Source organism: Argopecten irradians, chromosome 10 (assembly GCF_041381155.1).
Source record: "Argopecten irradians isolate NY chromosome 10, Ai_NY, whole genome shotgun sequence".
Lineage (NCBI taxonomy): Eukaryota > Metazoa > Mollusca > Bivalvia > Pectinida > Pectinidae > Argopecten > Argopecten irradians.
In genome coordinates this window covers 30,562,029-30,581,048 of record NC_091143.1, presented here as the reverse complement: position 1 = coordinate 30,581,048, position 19,020 = coordinate 30,562,029, and the positions used below count along the sequence as shown (strand labels likewise).

Here is a 19,020-nt window from a genome sequence, read left to right as displayed (position 1 = left end):
TGTTCACCGATTGGTCCCAAAATGTAATATGCACAACTAGACCCCTAGGGGAACCTGCACATGCAATTTGACACAGATCTCTTTAGTACTTTTCGAGAAATAGCGGTAACAAACTTCAATTGTCAAAATCCAAGATGGCGGCCTTGTCGGCCATCTTGTTGACAGATTGGTCCCAAAATAAAATATGCACAACTAGACCCCTAGGGGAACCTACATGTGAAATTTGAAAAAAATCCCTTCGGCACTTTCTGAAAAATAGCGGTTACAAACTTTAACAATCAAAATCCAAGATGGCGGCCTGTCGGCCATCTTGTTGACTGATTAGTCCCAAAATACAATATGCACAACTAGACCCCTAGGGGAACCTACATGTGAAATTTTAAAAAGATCCCTTCAGTACTTTCTGAGAAATAGCGGTAACAAAAATTGTTAACGGACGGACGGAAGGATGGAAGGACGGACGGAAGGACGGAGGACGGACCACGGACAAAAAACTATTTGAATAGCCCACCATATCAGATGGTGGGCTAAAAATTGCATATGCCGCAAGAATAAATGATATTCATTTACGTGAAAAACTGTAAATATAAGGAATATATCTTTATTTTTGTTGATGTTATGAGGGTATAATGATAATGGAGCCCGTGTTAATTTTATGTAACCCAGCTTCGCCGGGGTTACATAATTTACATGTGCTCCATTATCATTATGAAATATATTCCTTAAATATTAGTCTATAGTGGGTCTTTGACTTATCAACGTGTTAAATATATATAGTTATACTTATCAAAAGGTAGCCTGGTTTATTGTGGAACTTTCCCATTCATATGAATACCGCATAAACGGTACTAATAAGCCCCTAGGATGTAGTTATCTTACGCAGGTGATGTCAAGATCCATATGCAGTACTAAACATCATTCTCAAGCAATACAATGGTTGAAAAATATTAGTTTTCAGCTAAAATAGAACAAATACTTAACTAAGTCACAGTGACTGTGAACTTCACAAACCCAATATGTACATGCAAAAACTTCAAAAAATATCATCTCTATTCTGATATTTAGTTAAACAGGACAATGAAAATGTGATCATTGAGTATTTATTGAAGAGTAACAAAAAAAAGAGGCGGTTTATTGACGGATTCAAGACTTCATAAAAAGGAAGGGGGTTTTTCAAACAGGAAACAACTTGCATTTTCAGCAACCAAAACAATGAAATACACAAACACAAGCTGAGAACTAGCTCTGTTTATTGGATGTGTATATGAGATGGAATATGAAAGCGTTACTGAACCAAGGTAGGAGGTGCTGGTCACAGACACGCCTGAGTGGACTCCTGAACGGGTTTATAGAGGGTGTGGAAGTATCCAGACCACACCCCTCCCTCACCACCTTCCGACCCAGATCGGCACTGTAGTGGCAGTAGTCGGTGAAGTATGTCGGCGTGCGGTCAGCCTGAAACAGGCAACATAGAAGCCAAATTATAAAAAATTGAAAATCCTCCACCCCTAAAATCTGAAATGGACTATTCAAGCCTTTGATCTAGAAGAACTTAAATATGTCTTCAGGGGTGAGTGGATTAAAGATGGTGCAGAAGACTTCGGCTAACTCGCTGTGTATTCTGTTGTCAGTTTTCTTTTAAATACAAGAACTGAATTAGAGTAGGACATTTTTGCATTACTAGCAATGTTCAATATCTTATTAAGGAATGACTCGCTACGCGTGCGATTGTGTACTCAGGTATACAAACAAGTATTAAAACAAGTAAAAAAGGTATGAAAATCGTAACCATCTCGGTCAATAAGAAAGGAGGCTGGCTACTTATTGACTTGCCTTCGTATCGGTACAGACACCACAACTCTTCGGAGTAATTAATTAAAAATACAGTAAACACATGAAAAAGCTCTTAAATACAACTGAACTCCAAGCACATAAAAGATAATAATGTAGAAAACATGTATATCTATTAACAAATGATCCTGTGTGTAACCTTCTATAAAAGTACCAAAAGCACCACACACTTTCAATTTACATCTTCATGCATCAATGCCGAAATAAGGTTTATGTAATGAAAGCAAAATTTCCCAGGGTAATAATAAAGGAATGGCTATAAAAATTTGGTAAAAGAACCACAGCCTCGTTTTCAAAGCACTTTAACGATAACCAGTCTCTAAATTCTGGAAAGCTATCCCAATTACCACACAGGGTGCTTGAAATTGAGAAAATTGACAAGAGGCGCTTCATGCGACTGAATTTAGACCTTTCAAATCAAAAGAAATAAAAAGAAACTACATGTATATGATATTCATATTTCCAATTTCCAAAATTGAATGGCAGCTCATGGGACCAAATTTACACATTTCAAAAAGAAACAAAAAATTGCTTTAAATTTGAATTCTAATTTTCAGTTTTGCATTTAATAAAATAAAAATTTCAATTGAAGGGAAGTGGACTTTATATCTGGAAAAGGAGATGGGAATATGTTTAGGGACTTCAGTACTTGTTTAAGTATGACAACTTTACTGAATCTAGAATGATGTTTTTATTGTAATAGGTTGTTTACTCGTTTAGGTATATGACATTTTGATGCTCACTCCCATTTACATACTAATTAACTAATAACAACTTTAAATGAGGCCTTCGGCACAGATCAAAGAATTTAATTGACATTTGGGTAACAGGCCATCATAAAATATATACATCGTGTGACTGAGGTAGGGTTCATTGAGTACAACATTAATACAATAGGTGTACCTACATAGGAATCCTCCCAGACATTACTATGTTGATACCGTGTAGGATTCTCTACATTTCAGACACTTGACGAGCCTCATGTTTGACAATGTTAAGAATCTTAATAATCTTACCCCTTGAATTGACAGTCTCATGGATATAGGATTGACAGAATTTCTGTTGTGTTACACTCTATTCACAGTCATGGTCATATACAGACAAACCAGGATCACGAAACAGACTTAAGTCTAAAACAATCTTAAATTTAGACTTAGCCAATCACAAATGACGTTACAAAACATTACGTCATATCTGATTGGCTAAGCTAAAACTTAATTCTAAGACTATTTCATGATCCTGGAGGTTTAGCCTAGAGTGCCTGGAGAGGAATCACCAATCTCTTATGGTATAAAACAGGCAACTACTCCATGTGAGCTGAGAATTCGCAACCTAAGTGGTGTAATGGTAAAACATTTACGGAACATCTTACTCTCTCAGCCACTGTAACTCTTAAAGTGAACGATTTTATTACCAGTCTCAACCTAAAGGGGTGATCGATTCTATTAGCCTCAACCCAAAGGGGGTGATCGATTCTATTAGCCTCAACCTAAAGAGGGTGATCGATTCTATTAGCCTCAACCCAAAGGGGGTGATCGATTCTATTAGCCTTAACCCAAAGGGGGTGATCGATTCTATTAGCCTCAACCCAAAGAGGGTAACGATTCTAATAGCTTCGACCTAAAACAAATTAAAAAAGTTATTAGCCTAAACTTAAAGGGGGTGAACGATTCTATAAGCTCAACCTAAAAGAGATTAAAAATGCTATTAGCATCAACCTAATAGGGATGAACGATTCTATAAGCTCAACCTAAAGGGGGTAAAAATTCGATTAGCCTCAATCTAAAGGGGATGAACGATTCTATGTCTCAACCTAAAAGAGATTAAAAATGCTATTAGCATCAACCTAATAGGGATGAACGATTCTATAAGCTCAACCTAAAGGGGGTAAAAATGCTATCAGCCTCAATCTAAAGGGGATGAAAGATTCTATTAACATCAAACTACACAGGGTGAACGACTCTATTAGCCTCAACCTAAAGTGGTTAAAATGCTATTAGCATCAACTGTACTAAAATGTGCGATTCTATTAGCCTCAACCTAAAGGGGTAAACAATTATATTTATAGATAAATGGGCATTTTTTTTATTAGTCTCAACACAAATGGTGTCTGCCCAAAGGGAGATGAAATATTCTATAGTCTCAACCCAAATGTGAGCTGAAAGATTCTATGTGTATTATTTTTGGCCCAAACGAGGTGAAAGATTCTATAAATCCCATTCAAAAAAGGATGAAAAATTTTATTAGCCATATAAGCTGAATTTTATAGTGCCTTCAATAAGAAGGGCATGCCATGTGCAATCAAGCATAATGTACAAATGTATTAGTGCTGCGTCAAAGGCAAAATTACCTTGTTGTAATCTGTTAAACTATTAATATTTCATAACGTTTCCAAACAAAGTACTCACTATATCTGCATGCTCATAAAAGACTTAAATAAATCATTCGAGTCATTGCTTTTACAAGTTTCTTTTTTACTTCAGAACAAAGCTATAAGGCATGAAACAACCAGGTTTTCTGCATGCTCATAAAAGACTTGAATAATTCATTCAAGTTATTGCATTTACAAAATTGTTTTTGACTTCAGAAGACAAAGCTATTAGACATGAAACAATAAGGTATATGTCTCAGTATAGACCCTCCCCGCCTTATACTGAAGAATTGAATGTAATATAATATGATTTATATGTACCGGTATACAGCAAAGCTTTCTAAGACGAATCTGCTTGAATTATCTTTATACAAAGTGATTTCATGATCCCATCAAGTAAATATTTGCTCTATAATAATTTTTCCAGACTTTGGCTCTGAAAGTGCTGGTTGTAGCCTTGTTTTAAGTGAAATGTGGGGCCACAAAAGAATATTTATAGTAAATCAAATAAGATCAAATAAGTATACTAAAACTGATTGTTAATAATGGGAAATCTGTCGAAGTAGACATTGTTGCTGACTTAGGAATTAGTGAGTAAGTTTAATAACTACACTGATTTGAGGTTCAATTAGCTTATGCCTTTAATCAACTTATTACTATATAATATAGTTTCACAATCTCTATAGGAAACAACCAACTAAATGCAAAAAGACCTTCGAAATGGCCCCTGTGTATACAAGATTGAGCCCAGGAAGGAAATTTAACCCGGCCGCTGATTGGCCCGCGGCTTATTATGAATTTCAAAAGTAAAAATGTTTTCTGATAGGTAATTATTCCTAGATAACCATGATATGAATTTGGAAATATAGATTGAGATTTAGGTTCAAAATATCAATTTTGATAATGAACAGGTAAAAACATTAGAATTTCAGGATTTTTTACTGCAAAATGCGCCTGATTTCAATATAGCTACCCTGGTTGGAGTTTGAGCAGAAGGACCCACACTTTTTGCTATCTAGTGTTATATGAGAACCTAGACTTTAATTATAGAACACAATAGCTAACTACATATGTAATATTCCTTTGTTTTAATAATACATCACAAAACTTTAACAAACTTTAACACTGTGGTCTATGTAAATTTAGTTCATTGTTCTCTATAGCAAATTTCTGCTATAACAAATAATTTCTCCTGGTCCCATGGGATTTGTTATAACAAAGTTTTACTGAAGAAACATATGTGCATTACACTAACAAGTACACCTTGAAAACATCACAATAAGAAGAGAAGCTCCTGCACCAGGTTCCAAATAGTATATTCTGGTTTTAACCTTAAAGGTAGCTAGGCGATCTTCAGGGCGCAGATAACATGGTGTACAAGTAGTAGAGAATGCTGAATAAAATATTGATATCTGGTTAGTGGAACCATATAAATTTTGAAACAGGTATTACTCAGATTGCATGAATTACTAAGAAACAGTCTTTGTGATCTCCAGCTACAGTAGCCTGGAGGTACAGGCACTGTATCATTTGTGAGATTAATAATAGGGGACCCATTAATGGAATATTTTATCAGGTTTTAATCAATATGTGAGCATGAACAGAAATGGTGAAATTCCCAATACCCAGAAGGATGCTCAGGATTAGGCTGCGTATATGAATCTAATTATTATTAGATACTGATAAACTCAATGAAGTTTGAATTATTAACGCTGACCAATTTTAATAAAGGATGCCCTTAGATATAATTATCCTATCGAATCTGGATTAATTTGGTCAATCATTTTAATTAAAAAAGATCAATCTTATTGCCAAATTTTATCATGATTAAAAGCTGCATCAGCTAAACTTTATCATGATTTTCATTTATCCAGTGGCAAGATTTTAAATTTTGTAACAAATAAAAAAGGGTGATAACTCTGTAATGTAGAAAGTCAGTCTAGTTTTGCAAACTTTATTAATAAAAGGTTGTGTGTACACAGAGTCTAGTTAAAAGGACTATATATGGTTTGGGCCCTTTTTGGCCCCCCAAATTCGTCAAATTTTCAAAACTGTTATTTGGTATTTAAATTGTTGTAGTTAACATATATAGTATATCTCTAATTTTGCAGCTTCAGTTGCCATGGTAACCACTCGAAATCTGCATAAATTAGGAAACTGGAAATTTTAACAATATTGGCCTTTTTTTTTTATAGGTTTTTGATATAGAAACCACAGAGTGCATCCTTGACCAAACTTTATATTTCTCCTAAAGATGTGTAGGAAGTGCAAACATATTCTCAGTAAATATTAAGTTAAAACTACATCTACAAAATTAGAAAACAGTCATAATAGTTGATGCAGGGATATACTAAATAACTAAAATACAACAAATTCATCACTAAATAACAGGTTTAAAAAATTTAATGGATTTGGGGACCAAAAAGTACCCAAACCATACAAGGTCGTTTATTTAGTTTCTATACAGGTTTCTTGTTCACAAGTTTAAAGTGGAACAAATATTTATCTAATCAAGAGCAAAAATGACATCCAAAGCAGTACTGATTTAAAACTTTGTAAAATATTTCATCAAAATGCATTAGGATTTCTCAAGTTTAATCATAGAATGTTTTTTGGTCCTGTGGCAATACTGTCTGTGAATTAAAAATCAAATCAATGTATTTTTCTGAACTCACTTAAAATCATATTCGTACGTTAAATAAAATTACCTGGCTATATTCCATACTTGGATTATTGTGTTCACAAGGTCCAATACAAATAAAGTATAAAGAGCAATAACTCTTTTAAAACATTACAATCAGTGATATTAGCCACATCTTAACCTGGTAAGCCTGGTGTAGACTCATGACTGACTCATGTAAGATCCTATGAGTAAACTTTTCCGAAGCAACTACAAGATAACTCTGTGAAGTAATGGGAAATAATCTAATGCTACGGTACCTTAAGCTTGAGAATGGTATCTTTCCATGATGGATAGGCTGCAAGTCCAGCATTAAAACCTGAAATTTGTAAAATCATATCGAATTCAACAAAGTGATTTTCTATTTGAGTCTTAAAATCAGATTAGAATTAAAAGACAAATTATATCAACTGGTACTGTCTGTAGCACATCAACACCAACAGAAATTTGGAGAAGGTTGAACATGAGAAAGTATTTTTTGTTGTTTTATCAATAGTTCCTTTTATATTGTAATTATGTCACATGTTCATTTTGATGCTCTTCTATCATACTGAAAAAAATGAAAACTAATAATTAGTTCTAAAAATAAAACAATTATCCAATTTTGATATTGTTTAGACTCCATAATTTATCACTTAGCAATAAACAAATTCTAGGGTTAATAAATCCTACTGTTAACCTAATCCTAGGTCAAAAATTGTTGATGTACCTAATTATGTTACGATAATCTCATAAAATTAAAACTTCAATGAAATAGTTTTTAAGCATTAAAATAGGTTCTAGGACCTAAAGGTTATGTCTTTATTCCAAATAATTGTGGTTTGACTTTACTTACCAACAACAAGGTCTGGTTGCCAGCGATGTGAGTAGTTGTGATACAGACGTCTGTAAACCTTGACCTTCACTCTTCCAATGACCTTCACACATCTGTCAACAACCTTACTGATATTCTTCCCAAACATGTTGATGACAAAGTCATGGCCAGGCAATAGATGGCTTAGTTCCTGAAAATCGCAAAATATTCACAGTTTTAAAAATCAGTATATACCACTATGCCCGCATGTGAAGAATATGTGTTTGTAAAAAAGACAATTTAAACTTGGCATCCACTCCTGTGTTTAGAGAACACCTGTGTTAAAGTTAAAGATGCTCCATCGCCGACAGAGCATAAACGATACCCATCATTTGAACAATAACTGATGTATGTGTACGAATGTCTAATTAGACAAAAATTCAAATAAAATGATTGATTTTGCTTGTGGCGAATGTACAATCACTACCTAATTCCACATAGGGCATAATGCCATAGAATTTTTTCGGGACACAATAAATTATTTTTAACACATATTTTTATCTTCAATTAAAATAAGTATAGCTCAAACTTTTCAATTGTGGTAATGGCGTAAAGTGAGTGACTTGTGCAATTAAAGAAAAATACTAAATCGTCTGCTTTTGGTTTTGAAAGAAAAAACACTGCCACTAGTTGACACAGCTGTTCAGACATATAAACATAGACCTCATCTGTCATGAGTCCTTATCAAGATCATCTACACTAAAAGACCATTTCTATTTTCAACAAACTGGTTTTAACAACTATTAATGCTAAATGTTTGAACACAAGTCATGTACATTGGACCCTCCATAATATGAACACATCTCCTGCCCAAACTGTCGGGATTATGAATTTTCTGGACTGCCCACATTTCTTCTATAAATAGTCAATAATTCTGTCATTTCTGTCTGGATTGGAAGTTTTCCTCCAATGAGAGTAGTTTGGTTAAACTTACCTGAAACACTGGATACAAGTCTACCTCTTGTTCCACTCCCAGAATGTCTAAAATGATAGGTCTGTCCTTAGTCATTTTACAACCATCTAAGACAGGAAAACAACACGAAAAGTTCAAAACTACAAATCTCCACTGGCATAAGATATATGAATATTCAATATATACGACACTTAGATAATAATATATAATTGATAAATATGTACACAAAACCACAAGCCTGCACTGGCATAAAGTGTAAGAATATTCAGTGAACATTTATCATTTAAATAAATCAATTCTTATCTGAAAATATAATACATTTGAAAACTATTGAAAACTCCTTTGTAGTCATTATTAACACATTATACAGATAGAAATACCATCTTTGAATATCTTAATTATTTTTTTTTTACATATATTCATGAAAAAACTTACAGAAAATATTTATAGAGTAATGCTTACAATCTTTGGAAAAGCAGTTTGTCAGAATAAAGTACAGAGTTAACGGCCACTGGAGAAGTGCTGCGACAGGAGAATCTGGACTAAGTCCTCGATATCTGTAGTAGGACACCCAATTATTGAGCGGCGCATTAGAACATGGATTTAAAAAGTTATTCTGTAGTTTGTCGATTTTGGGGCCAGAATGTTCAGTTTGATTTAACTCTGTAGCAGGATTCTGTGAACAGGTTTTATCATCGTCTCTAGACACTATATTCAATACTGTTGTTTGCTCCTCTATGAACCTCAATGGATTCTTATAATTCTTGAAGAAGCCAGAACCTAAAATGAAGTTATAGATCCATGAGCAAAATCCCCAAAAAAATATTGAAAAAGAAGAGAACAAATCTCTTTTAGAGTTTCTGCTGTTGAGAATATAATCCTAATGATATAACTTGTATATTCAATATCATGGCTATTATGAATTAAACAGAAAATCCTCAAGAACCATTTTCATGGTAACCTTGTTTCAGTGTTTAGGAATTGTACATTCTCAAATTAATAAAGTTAAGTACAATTAATTGTTTCCTCCACCAGAAAAATAAGTTACACATTGATCTAGCTAGAAATATTCTATATTTACACATTAATACAGTTATCTACTCTTGAGAGGAAGAATTGGTTGTTGCATCATTAATTTGGATGCAAAAATTATAGCATTATTGTAATAATCGATACATGTACCAAACCATGAGAGGACTTACACAGGCATTACTTGTTGTTCAATTTATTATTGAAATAAAATGTTATTAACAAGAGATCCCAGAGGGATCTTGGCGCCCACCAAAGAAAGATCTATGTCTGACAATGGAAAGAGGGATCTTTTCCCTGCTTTTCAAACTTTTTCAAACACATGACATATAAAATTTGAGACAGATCGCTATAGTACTTTCTAAGAAATAGTGGTAACAAACTTCAACAATGAAATCTAAGATGGCGGCCGGTTGGCCATCTTGTTTACCGATCAGTCCCGAAAGGCATTATGCATCAGTCCTAAAAGGTACTATGCACAACTAGGGTACAAGGGGAACCTACACATAAAATTTGAGAAAGATCCCTTCAGTACTTTCTGAGAAATAGCGGTAACAAACTTTAACAATCAAAATCCAATATGGCCGTCGGTCGGCCATCTTGTTTACCGATCGGGTCCCAATTAACAATATGCACAACTAGGGTCCTTGGGGAACCTTCATATGAAATTTGTAAACGATACCTTCAGTACTTTTTGAGAAATAGCGGTAACAAACTTTAACTATCAAAATCCAAGACATCTTGTTGACTGATCGGTTCCAAAATGCAATATGCACAACTAGGGCCCTAGGGGAACCTATATATGAAATTTGAGAAAGATCCCTTCAGTACTTTTTGAGTAATAGCGGTAACAAACTTTAACTGTCAAAATCCAAGATGGCCACCTGTCGGCCATCTTGTTCACCGATCGGTCCCAAAATGTAATATGCACAACTAGGGTCCTAGGGGAACCTGTATATGAAATTTGAGAAAGGTCCCTTCAGTACTTTTTGAGAAATAGCGGTAACAAACTTTAACTATCAAAATCCAAGATGGCCACCTGTCGGCCATCTTGTTGACCGATCGGTCCCAAAATGCAATATGCACAACAAGGGTCCTAGGGGAACCTACATATGAAATTTGAGAAAGATCCCTTCAGTACTTTCTGAGAAATAGCGGTAACAAACTTTAACTATCAAAATCCAAGATGGCCGCCTGTCGGCCATCTTGTTGACCGATCGGTCCCAAAATGCATTATGCACAACTAGGGCCCTAGGGGAATCTATATATGAAATTTGAGAAAGATCCCTGCAGTACTTTTTGAGAAATAGTGGTAACAAACTTTAACTATCAAAATCCAAGATGGCTGCCTGTCGGCCATCTTGTTGACCGATCAGTCCCAAAATGCAATATGCACAACTATGGCCCTAGGGGAACCTATATATGAAATTTGAGAAAGATCCCTGCAGTACTTTTTGAGAAATAGCGGTAACAAACTTTAACTATCAAAATCCAAGATGGCTGCCTGTCGGCCATCTTGTTGACCGATCAGTCCCAAAATGCAATATGCACAACTAGGGCCCTAGGGGAACCTATATATGAAATTTGAGAAAGATCCCTTCAGCACTTCTTGAGAAATAGCGGTAACAAACTTTAACTATCAAAATCCAAGATGGCCGCCTGTCGGCCATCTTGTTGACCGATCGGTCCCAAAATGCATTATGCACAACTAGAGTCCTAGGGAAACCTACATATGAGTTTGAGAAAGATCCCTTCAGCACTTTCTGAGAATTAGCGGTAACAAGAATTGTTAACGGACGGACGGAAGGACGGACAGACGGACCACGGACGAAAGGCGATTTGAATAGCCCACCATCTGATGATGGTGGGCTAAAAATACCAATACACAGGGGCAGATAACTCCCTAATAGTAATAGTCCTTTACCGTGTGCATTGGAGACTGACTGGCCTGAAGTAAGTGGACACACCCACTCCCACAAATCCTGTCCATATAACCCAAGATTCTGTAGGAACAATTCCAACTGTGGGACACCGAAGTCAGGATGAGTTGTCTCTAACAGAGAGAGAATTGAAAGATATAGAAGCCACAAGTTAAAACAACGTATTATACCCTGCACACAGCTGTTGCTATGACAGCAGAAACAGAATACATATCAAGGAAACAGTAATTTTGTGTTTTCGGATGTTGAGTAGAAGGGCTTTGAAGTTGAAGCCCGGAAAATAAAGGGAACAATAGTTTTGTGTGTTTTTTGACAAGATTTCCGTGGTAACAGAAAATATAGCAAAAATGAACTGATTCCTCGACAGCAAAACGCACAACTGGCACTAACCTTATATTATTATATGATGCAGATGTTTCATGCTTTTTCAGTCAACAGACGAAACTGTTTTCCCAAGGTGTTGGGACCAACCTGATGAACTGTTTTACCGCGGCCGGAGACCGAGGGAAATAGTTTATAGGGTTGGTCCAAACACCGAGAGGAAAGAGTTTTGACTGTTGACTGAAAAGGCATGAAACAACTGTTTTGTTACCTGAACCACAATCTTAAATATTACAGCTTAATTCTGGCGAGAAAGACTTTCGCAGAAAGAATACTGGTATTTTGGTTGATCTGGCACGCCAGTGTTTATGATGTCAACAATTAATTATGACGTCAACAATAAAGCACATGTAAAGGATCCGCACCAATCAACAGTCAAACTATTGACCGGTCAATAGTCAAAATTACTTTATTTATATTTATATAGAGAGTCAGGTAACAAACAGAAATATTTTTTTTGATGTGCATTGATTGACCAAACTACCATTCTTGACCTATACACAAGTTGTCACAAGAGACAGTAATTAATTATGAATGTAAAGCAGGGTTCACGCCAGCGGTCGCCAATGTCGCATTTTGCGAAAAAAATATTTCATTGGCGATAAAATTATGACTTTGGCGATTTTTTTGGCGACAGAAAAATCGCCCATTCAAAAATTGAAGCCATGTGTTCACCCATAATATCATAAGTTGTACAGGTAGAAATTGGTCTGATCCAGGTAAATTACAGTCCAGGTTGTTTATTAATTAGTGTCATGACTTGGTAGGCTAGCATGTAAGCTGTCAATTACCAGAGGCAGTGACCCATGTCGGTTTGTTTACACAACACTGTTACTCTACCGGTGATCGTCTAGCCGTTCACCTGGAAGCTTGTTACAGCTTGGTAAGCTTAGTTGACAATAAAATCATCACAAAGAACAAAACAAGGTGTGAAAATCATTGTCACATATATCAATCAAAACCATTTTACTTACTGTGCCTTTGAATGCAAAGCAGACAAGACCGACTGAGCACATGGCTCAGCCGCCATTTTGGTTTGTTTTGGGTAGAAGTCAACACTAATATCTAAACCGGAAGACAATAAATTCCGGATTTTCGTGCATATTTTTCAACATTAAACACAAAGATAATGAAAATTAACACATAGTTTTCTTTTCAAGTTCCAAACATCAACAAATTACGATTTTAAGAAATATGATTTATCCATTAAATAATACTAATAATATTAGGATTTAAAAAAAATCAACAATAATATTAGGATTTAAAAAAAAATCAACACATTTTTAATATATACAGCCAAAAAAAATCAGAATTATTTAAAATAAATCAAAATAATAAAATTTCGCTTTTAATGTTATAATTAATCACCTGTTTTACTTCTTTTGATTTCTTAGAGATATAATTATTTGGGGATTGATTTAAGAATATCTGTAATGTAGGTATGAAATTCAATAAATTAATGTTTATATTTTTTAAAGAAAAAAAAAAAGCTTAGAAAGATTTCTATTAAATGATACATCCTGAAAAATGAACCTTTCATTCATGTTTGTTTAATCAATACATTTCCATACTTATCGAAACGTAAACTAACATTTATTAGAAGGGAGATAATTATTCATTTCAACAATCAAATTTACATTTCTTTATTTGGCTCCAAAAAATCTTATTTGGCGAAAGAATTTTCACTTTGGCGAAAATTTTGGCGACAGAATTTCAAAAGCTGGTGTGAACCCTGTAAAGGGTGTAAAAAGTGTACCTTTTATAAAAGTAAATGGTAGATCTACAAGCTGCTCTTCCTCTTCCATATAAGCCTTAAGTCTGTGACACCAATTTGAGTGACTATATAAGGTTATTTCTCCTTCTCCCTTGCCCCAGTCTGTCTCACGGCAGGTCTCTGTACAATATAGCATGGCTCCACACCCAGTACTAGTTACAGACACAAGAATTTTATATTGGCTATTGGTTGACAGATTAAGTTAACAGACTCTTGTAAATGCAACAAAATAATTCAAAATATATTTTCATAAAAATTCTTGAAATTGTTCAAAAACATCTAATATCTAAGCCTTAAACTAACTTCCTATGGAATCTATGGTCTATTCAGATGGACATCAGAGATTTACGACAATTTTCATAATATGCAATAATGCGTTTGGAGATGATTGTCTGCAAAGCTCTGGCATCTATATAGATAATAGAATTCATATTAGGAAGATAGTTTAATGTTTATATTTCCATTAGTAACTGATTTTGGAGGTCTATACATTAAAATTGTCTATGTTAGACCAGAAAATTTATCAACATCAATATAGTCTCCATAAGATGGAACAGCCATTTTGACGGTGATTAGTTGATGTTGCAATGTCAACATTAGTGTCTGACGCCATAATGGCAACATTTTCGGTGTCAGTTATACCATCATAGACTCCACTTTGGCTTGGTTAGTTTATATACTTATAGAAGTTGCAAGTGACTATAAATATAACTACATATTATCAATATACTTCAAAGTAAAATAAAGTGCAAAATATGATGATTTAGAAAACAAAATTCATAGATGTTTACTATTGACTGCACCTTCAGATATCTCAAAACTGTGCACGATGCTTCATTGAACGGTGTGTTTAGAATTATCATGCTTTTACAGACATAGCTGAAGTTGTTTTCTACAGAATTAGTTAGCTAATTACTTGGTTTGATAATTTTTTTTTTTGCAATAATGACTCACCATGTGTTGAACATCTCCCTCTCAGCCCTGAATCGACAGACAGTACACTCCCTGAACCGTACAGGTTTGTTGTTACTAGCGTGAACAGAATTCTGACAGGATGTTGATGGGTTTGTAATACAGGTAATACCTAATTTATCAACATCCAACACACAGCTCCTGTCAACAGAAGGTAACTACACTATAAAACCATCACAAAATTTTCCAAATACACAATTATCACATTTAAAAGTAATAATTATTGATCAGATAAAGTATAATAGGTGAAATTTTTTTAACGTTATTTTATCCCAAGTCAGATTGATATCAATACATCAATGTTTTTCATAACAGGGTTTTAAGAAAACATAATAAGGAAAAATAGGTTGAGGCTTTTGCTGGAAATGGTCATAATTCACAAAGCTTTGATAAAAGGGAATATGGGGATTATCGATTGTAGAATATGCTAAAAGAAAGTATGGTTATATGAAAAAAAAAATACTGGTTGAAATCGTCCCAAATGCAGCTTCATCAGTAACTTATTCATCAACCTGTATTAGAGTTTTCAATAAAACAAAGCTTTATGACTTTGTTCATTACAATATGTCAGATTCTATAAAACTAGGGGGAGGTAATCCACTAACCCAGTAGTAATATTCAGGTGAGAAAACCTTTAGATCAGCTCAAGACAAGTTTACATTATCAGCAGTCAAAGAAGATGACAAAACTGTCCAGTAACTGTTCAAGTCAGTACACCTTATAACATAATTTCCCTTCAAAAACTTTGAAGCACTAGAGAAGGTATATCATAATATCTTACTAGGTCTCCCCATCTGCAAATTCTTCATAAATTCATAAACTACAAAAGCTACAAATGAATTACTCCAGCTTACAGCTATCAAGCATTACATTGAAGAGAGTGAATACAACTGGAGCTGTTCAGAAAATAATTTAAGATGCAGAAGGGGAGATAATCTGTGTTCCTTGTCATAAATGTATGTAAAATTAGGTATAGCAAAGAACTTCGATAGTGTAAGTCGTAGTTGAAAGCAATATTAGACAACAATTCTGTCATAGTTATAAGTTTGTAGTTTCAATGAACAATTCCAGTTAACATTCATATGATGATTTTAGGCCCAGAAATACATACTTGGCTAGGTCTTGGTCTCTGATACACAAATATCGAGGTCGGCGAGGCTTGTGTACTATAGGGTACAAACAGGCCGTACACAGGGCTAGATAGACTTGGTGTGATAAACTGTTGTCTGATGTGTCCCACACAGTAAAACTGACAACCAGGGAACGGCGGTCCTGTATCACTATCATCCTTGTTGTAGGATCTACGAATAAACCATCAACAAAGAGAATAAATTACAGCTATACCATGTTAATTAAAAAAATAAAAATGGTATTGCTAAATACTTAAAACTACATGTGCATTCATAATGTGTGACAATGATATTATAACTATTTTATTAAACAAAATATACTGAGAATAAACACAAGTTAAGAATCTCTGAAACAATTAAATGCTGCTCTGGCAGAATATACATGTATCAATTAAATGAAGAGCTGAAAGTTTATGAGAATTAACGTCTAGCCTTACCTTTCTGGTTTGAAACTCTACTTATTAACCAAACTGTATCCTCCACAGGTAATTTACATATTTCAAGTTGTCTTTCACTGGCAATCTGACATTGCTTTTTCATAGCCTTCAACGCCTCGGAAAATTCAGGGTCTCTCGTCTGTTTGATAAATTTTACTTTATCACAATCCTCACAGGAATTCATGATGAAATACAGGGCAGTAGCATACTCTCTCTTGAAATTTTCATTCTGCAAATAATTGATATCAAGATTTCTTATGTAATATTAAGTAAATTAAAGTATGTTTTTTTTATATTTATTTTATTTTCGAAGATTTTACATATACAGATACATGGTTATCTCACTCACACCATACACACCTTCTCACATCATATTCAGCATAATTTCAATATATTGCCATCTTTATGTATTATAAACATCCTCAAAAATTGACCATCACATTCACATCCCACAGGCTCATCAATGATCATCAATCATACTCACATCGTCATTAATTAAGCATACATGTACCAATATATTATTAACTCGTCCAAGATAATCATACGGATATAATATTATCATCACGAGTCATCAACCTTATAATATTTATAATCATCATATACACTTACATCATCATTCAATATGATATCAATAGGATTATCATCCTGGTCAACAAACACATCATCCTTCATCATAAAATCACTGTATCATTTCTGTACTTATCATCAACACAATTACATTATTCATCCTTATCATCTATCACCCTACAAGCATACTACCATAACATTACATTTCAACATGACTTCAATATATATTTTCATTATTAGCATGCCCTAATCATTACACTTTTTAAATGTGATAAAAAAACCACCAAACTAAGTCTCTGACACATCGAGATTTACTTACAAAACACTGGCAAGTGGACATACTTGACACACACACACACACACACACACATGTACAAAACACACACATATAAAAGACACACACAATGAGAGAGAGACAGGGGGGAGAGAGAGAGAGGGAGAGAGAGAGAGAGAAAGAAGGAAGAGGGGAGAGAGGTCAGACTTTCAGATATTATGGCTCATTACTTATATAATTATGCAAGTAGAAAAGCTTAACTGATATTAATGATGTATGTACATGTAATTTTAAATATGTGTATAGCATGACCGAGTTAATTTAGTCAAGTTCAACAAGTTTTATCCACTTTTTCCATTCGTTAACAAATTTTGCGTGAAAATACTCCCCTTTACAGTAAGCAATGTGTCTCTGTACTTTATAGTAATCTTGAATCAAATTAACCAAAACCATAACATTTAATGAACAATGTAAGCATCTGGTTCTATATATGTAGTGTTTAATAAGAAGAAGAATTTCATTGTCAATTCTGTTATACAGCCCTGTAGGTTCAAATAGCCCAAATATCATTGCTTGTAAATTAAAGTATGTTATCATCTTTATTAAAGAATATTGTGGGAAAAGAATTAAAGTTTGAAGAATTCAACTGCAAACATATAGGGGATTCAAGATCCCTCAACAATACGGGTGAAGTATAGTTTACCATTGCTGCAATATTGTAGCTCAAAAGACTTTTAGACAGATAATGGTGTCGTCTTAATAGCTACACTTGGTGCCTATTACTGCTAATTGGAGCAAAGAAATGTGTGTGCATACCATTATTAAAATGTCTGTATGAATTTTGTCTTACTGTTTAATGATATCACTTACCTACTTGGCAATAAAACTGAACTGTATAAAATGACAAATTCACTGCGAGAATTTTTTTTTTCACATATAAATATATAAAAATTATGTATTTGACGTCTTATGAGTGGTAAAGTAGATATGAAAAATGGTCGTTATGTTTCTTTTAAGCAAAAATAATGTATATGCTTAAAATAATTGGAAACCTACAAAAAAGTATTGAAAATTGTGCCCGAGTGATTGTCTGAGACAGTGCTCTACTACGACATATACGGATTAGGCCTATTTCGTACCTTGCAGGAAGGTATAGTAGGCCGAGTTATGTATATTCGTTCTAAGTTAACCACTGATTAGTCCCACCACCTGTGATTGTGACCTCCTATTTTGTTATTTTTTTGACTTCATAATCACCAGACGGTACATTGGACTAATCAAGGGTAAATTGTACTTTACAAAAGTCAGTAAAGATCCTGATCCCCTGTATTGACACCATTGTTTGTTTGGTTTATTTTTCTTATTTGTAGTATTACAGTTTCAAATCTAATATAAAATATCTAAAATAAATGTTTACCTAATAAAATTAAATTTAGTTACAAATGGGCATCATCATTCCATCATATAAAATGAAATATAGCCAGTAATCCATTAGCTATTTTACAGGCAGCCCGGTTCACATCTACTTTCACTTTGACCACATATACGTATACATGTATAATGACTTACATTTGATTTATTAAGTGTTTCCTTTACATTGAGTTCTGGACGAATCTGATAAAGTTCTCTCAAGGTAAGGCCATATCTTGGATCTTCCTCCACACGAGTCAAATCAATTAAACAGGAATTGAGAGACATTTTGTCAAGAACAGACGAATGTTGTCAGAGTGAAACCTCCCGCCATCAGTTGTATCGAATGCTCCTTTCAGGGGAGGTTACTCCGTTGTATTTAATATTATTTTCTCATAAAAGATCCATGGATTTTCATTTCAAAATGTTTTTTATTGA

General features: G+C 34.1%; 1 protein-coding gene across 2 annotated transcripts; it reads right to left on the bottom strand.

Moving 5' to 3' along the window:
- Window positions 1-1,082: 1,082 nt before the first annotated feature.
- On the bottom strand, window positions 1,083-18,937 carry LOC138333633 (zinc finger MYND domain-containing protein 15-like). 2 transcript variants are annotated; one of them, XM_069282131.1, is made up of 11 exons: window positions 18,742-18,937; window positions 16,332-16,560; window positions 15,876-16,065; window positions 14,747-14,905; window positions 13,775-13,944; window positions 11,622-11,750; window positions 9,131-9,448; window positions 8,690-8,736; window positions 7,738-7,906; window positions 7,163-7,221; window positions 1,083-1,455 (listed from the first exon to the last, which is right to left on the bottom strand). In XM_069282131.1, the coding sequence occupies exons 1-11, from the start codon at window positions 18,868-18,870 to the stop codon at window positions 1,240-1,242; spliced, it is 1,815 nt and encodes a 604-aa protein (XP_069138232.1). In that variant the 5' UTR covers window positions 18,871-18,937; the 3' UTR covers window positions 1,083-1,239. The 2 variants fall into 2 exon arrangements, with proteins under 2 accessions (XP_069138232.1, XP_069138231.1); XM_069282130.1 differs by having other exon boundaries at window positions 8,690-8,775; window positions 18,742-18,934.
- Between the last annotated feature and the right edge of the window lie 83 nt (window positions 18,938-19,020).

What these genes read in the sequence shown, in the direction of transcription:
- LOC138333633 (XM_069282130.1), bottom strand. Translation starts at nt 18,870, where the DNA reads ATGTCTCTCAATTCCTGTTTAATTGATTTGACTCGTGTGGAGGAAGAT. An exon ending in ACTTGTATCCAGTGTTTCAG is followed by an intron (nt 7,907 to 8,689) that starts GTAAGTTTAACC and finishes TGCGATTTTCAG; the next exon opens with GAACTAAGCCATCTATTGCC. An exon ending in GCAACCAGACCTTGTTGTTG is followed by an intron (nt 7,222 to 7,737) that starts GTAAGTAAAGTC and finishes TACAAATTTCAG; the next exon opens with GTTTTAATGCTGGACTTGCA.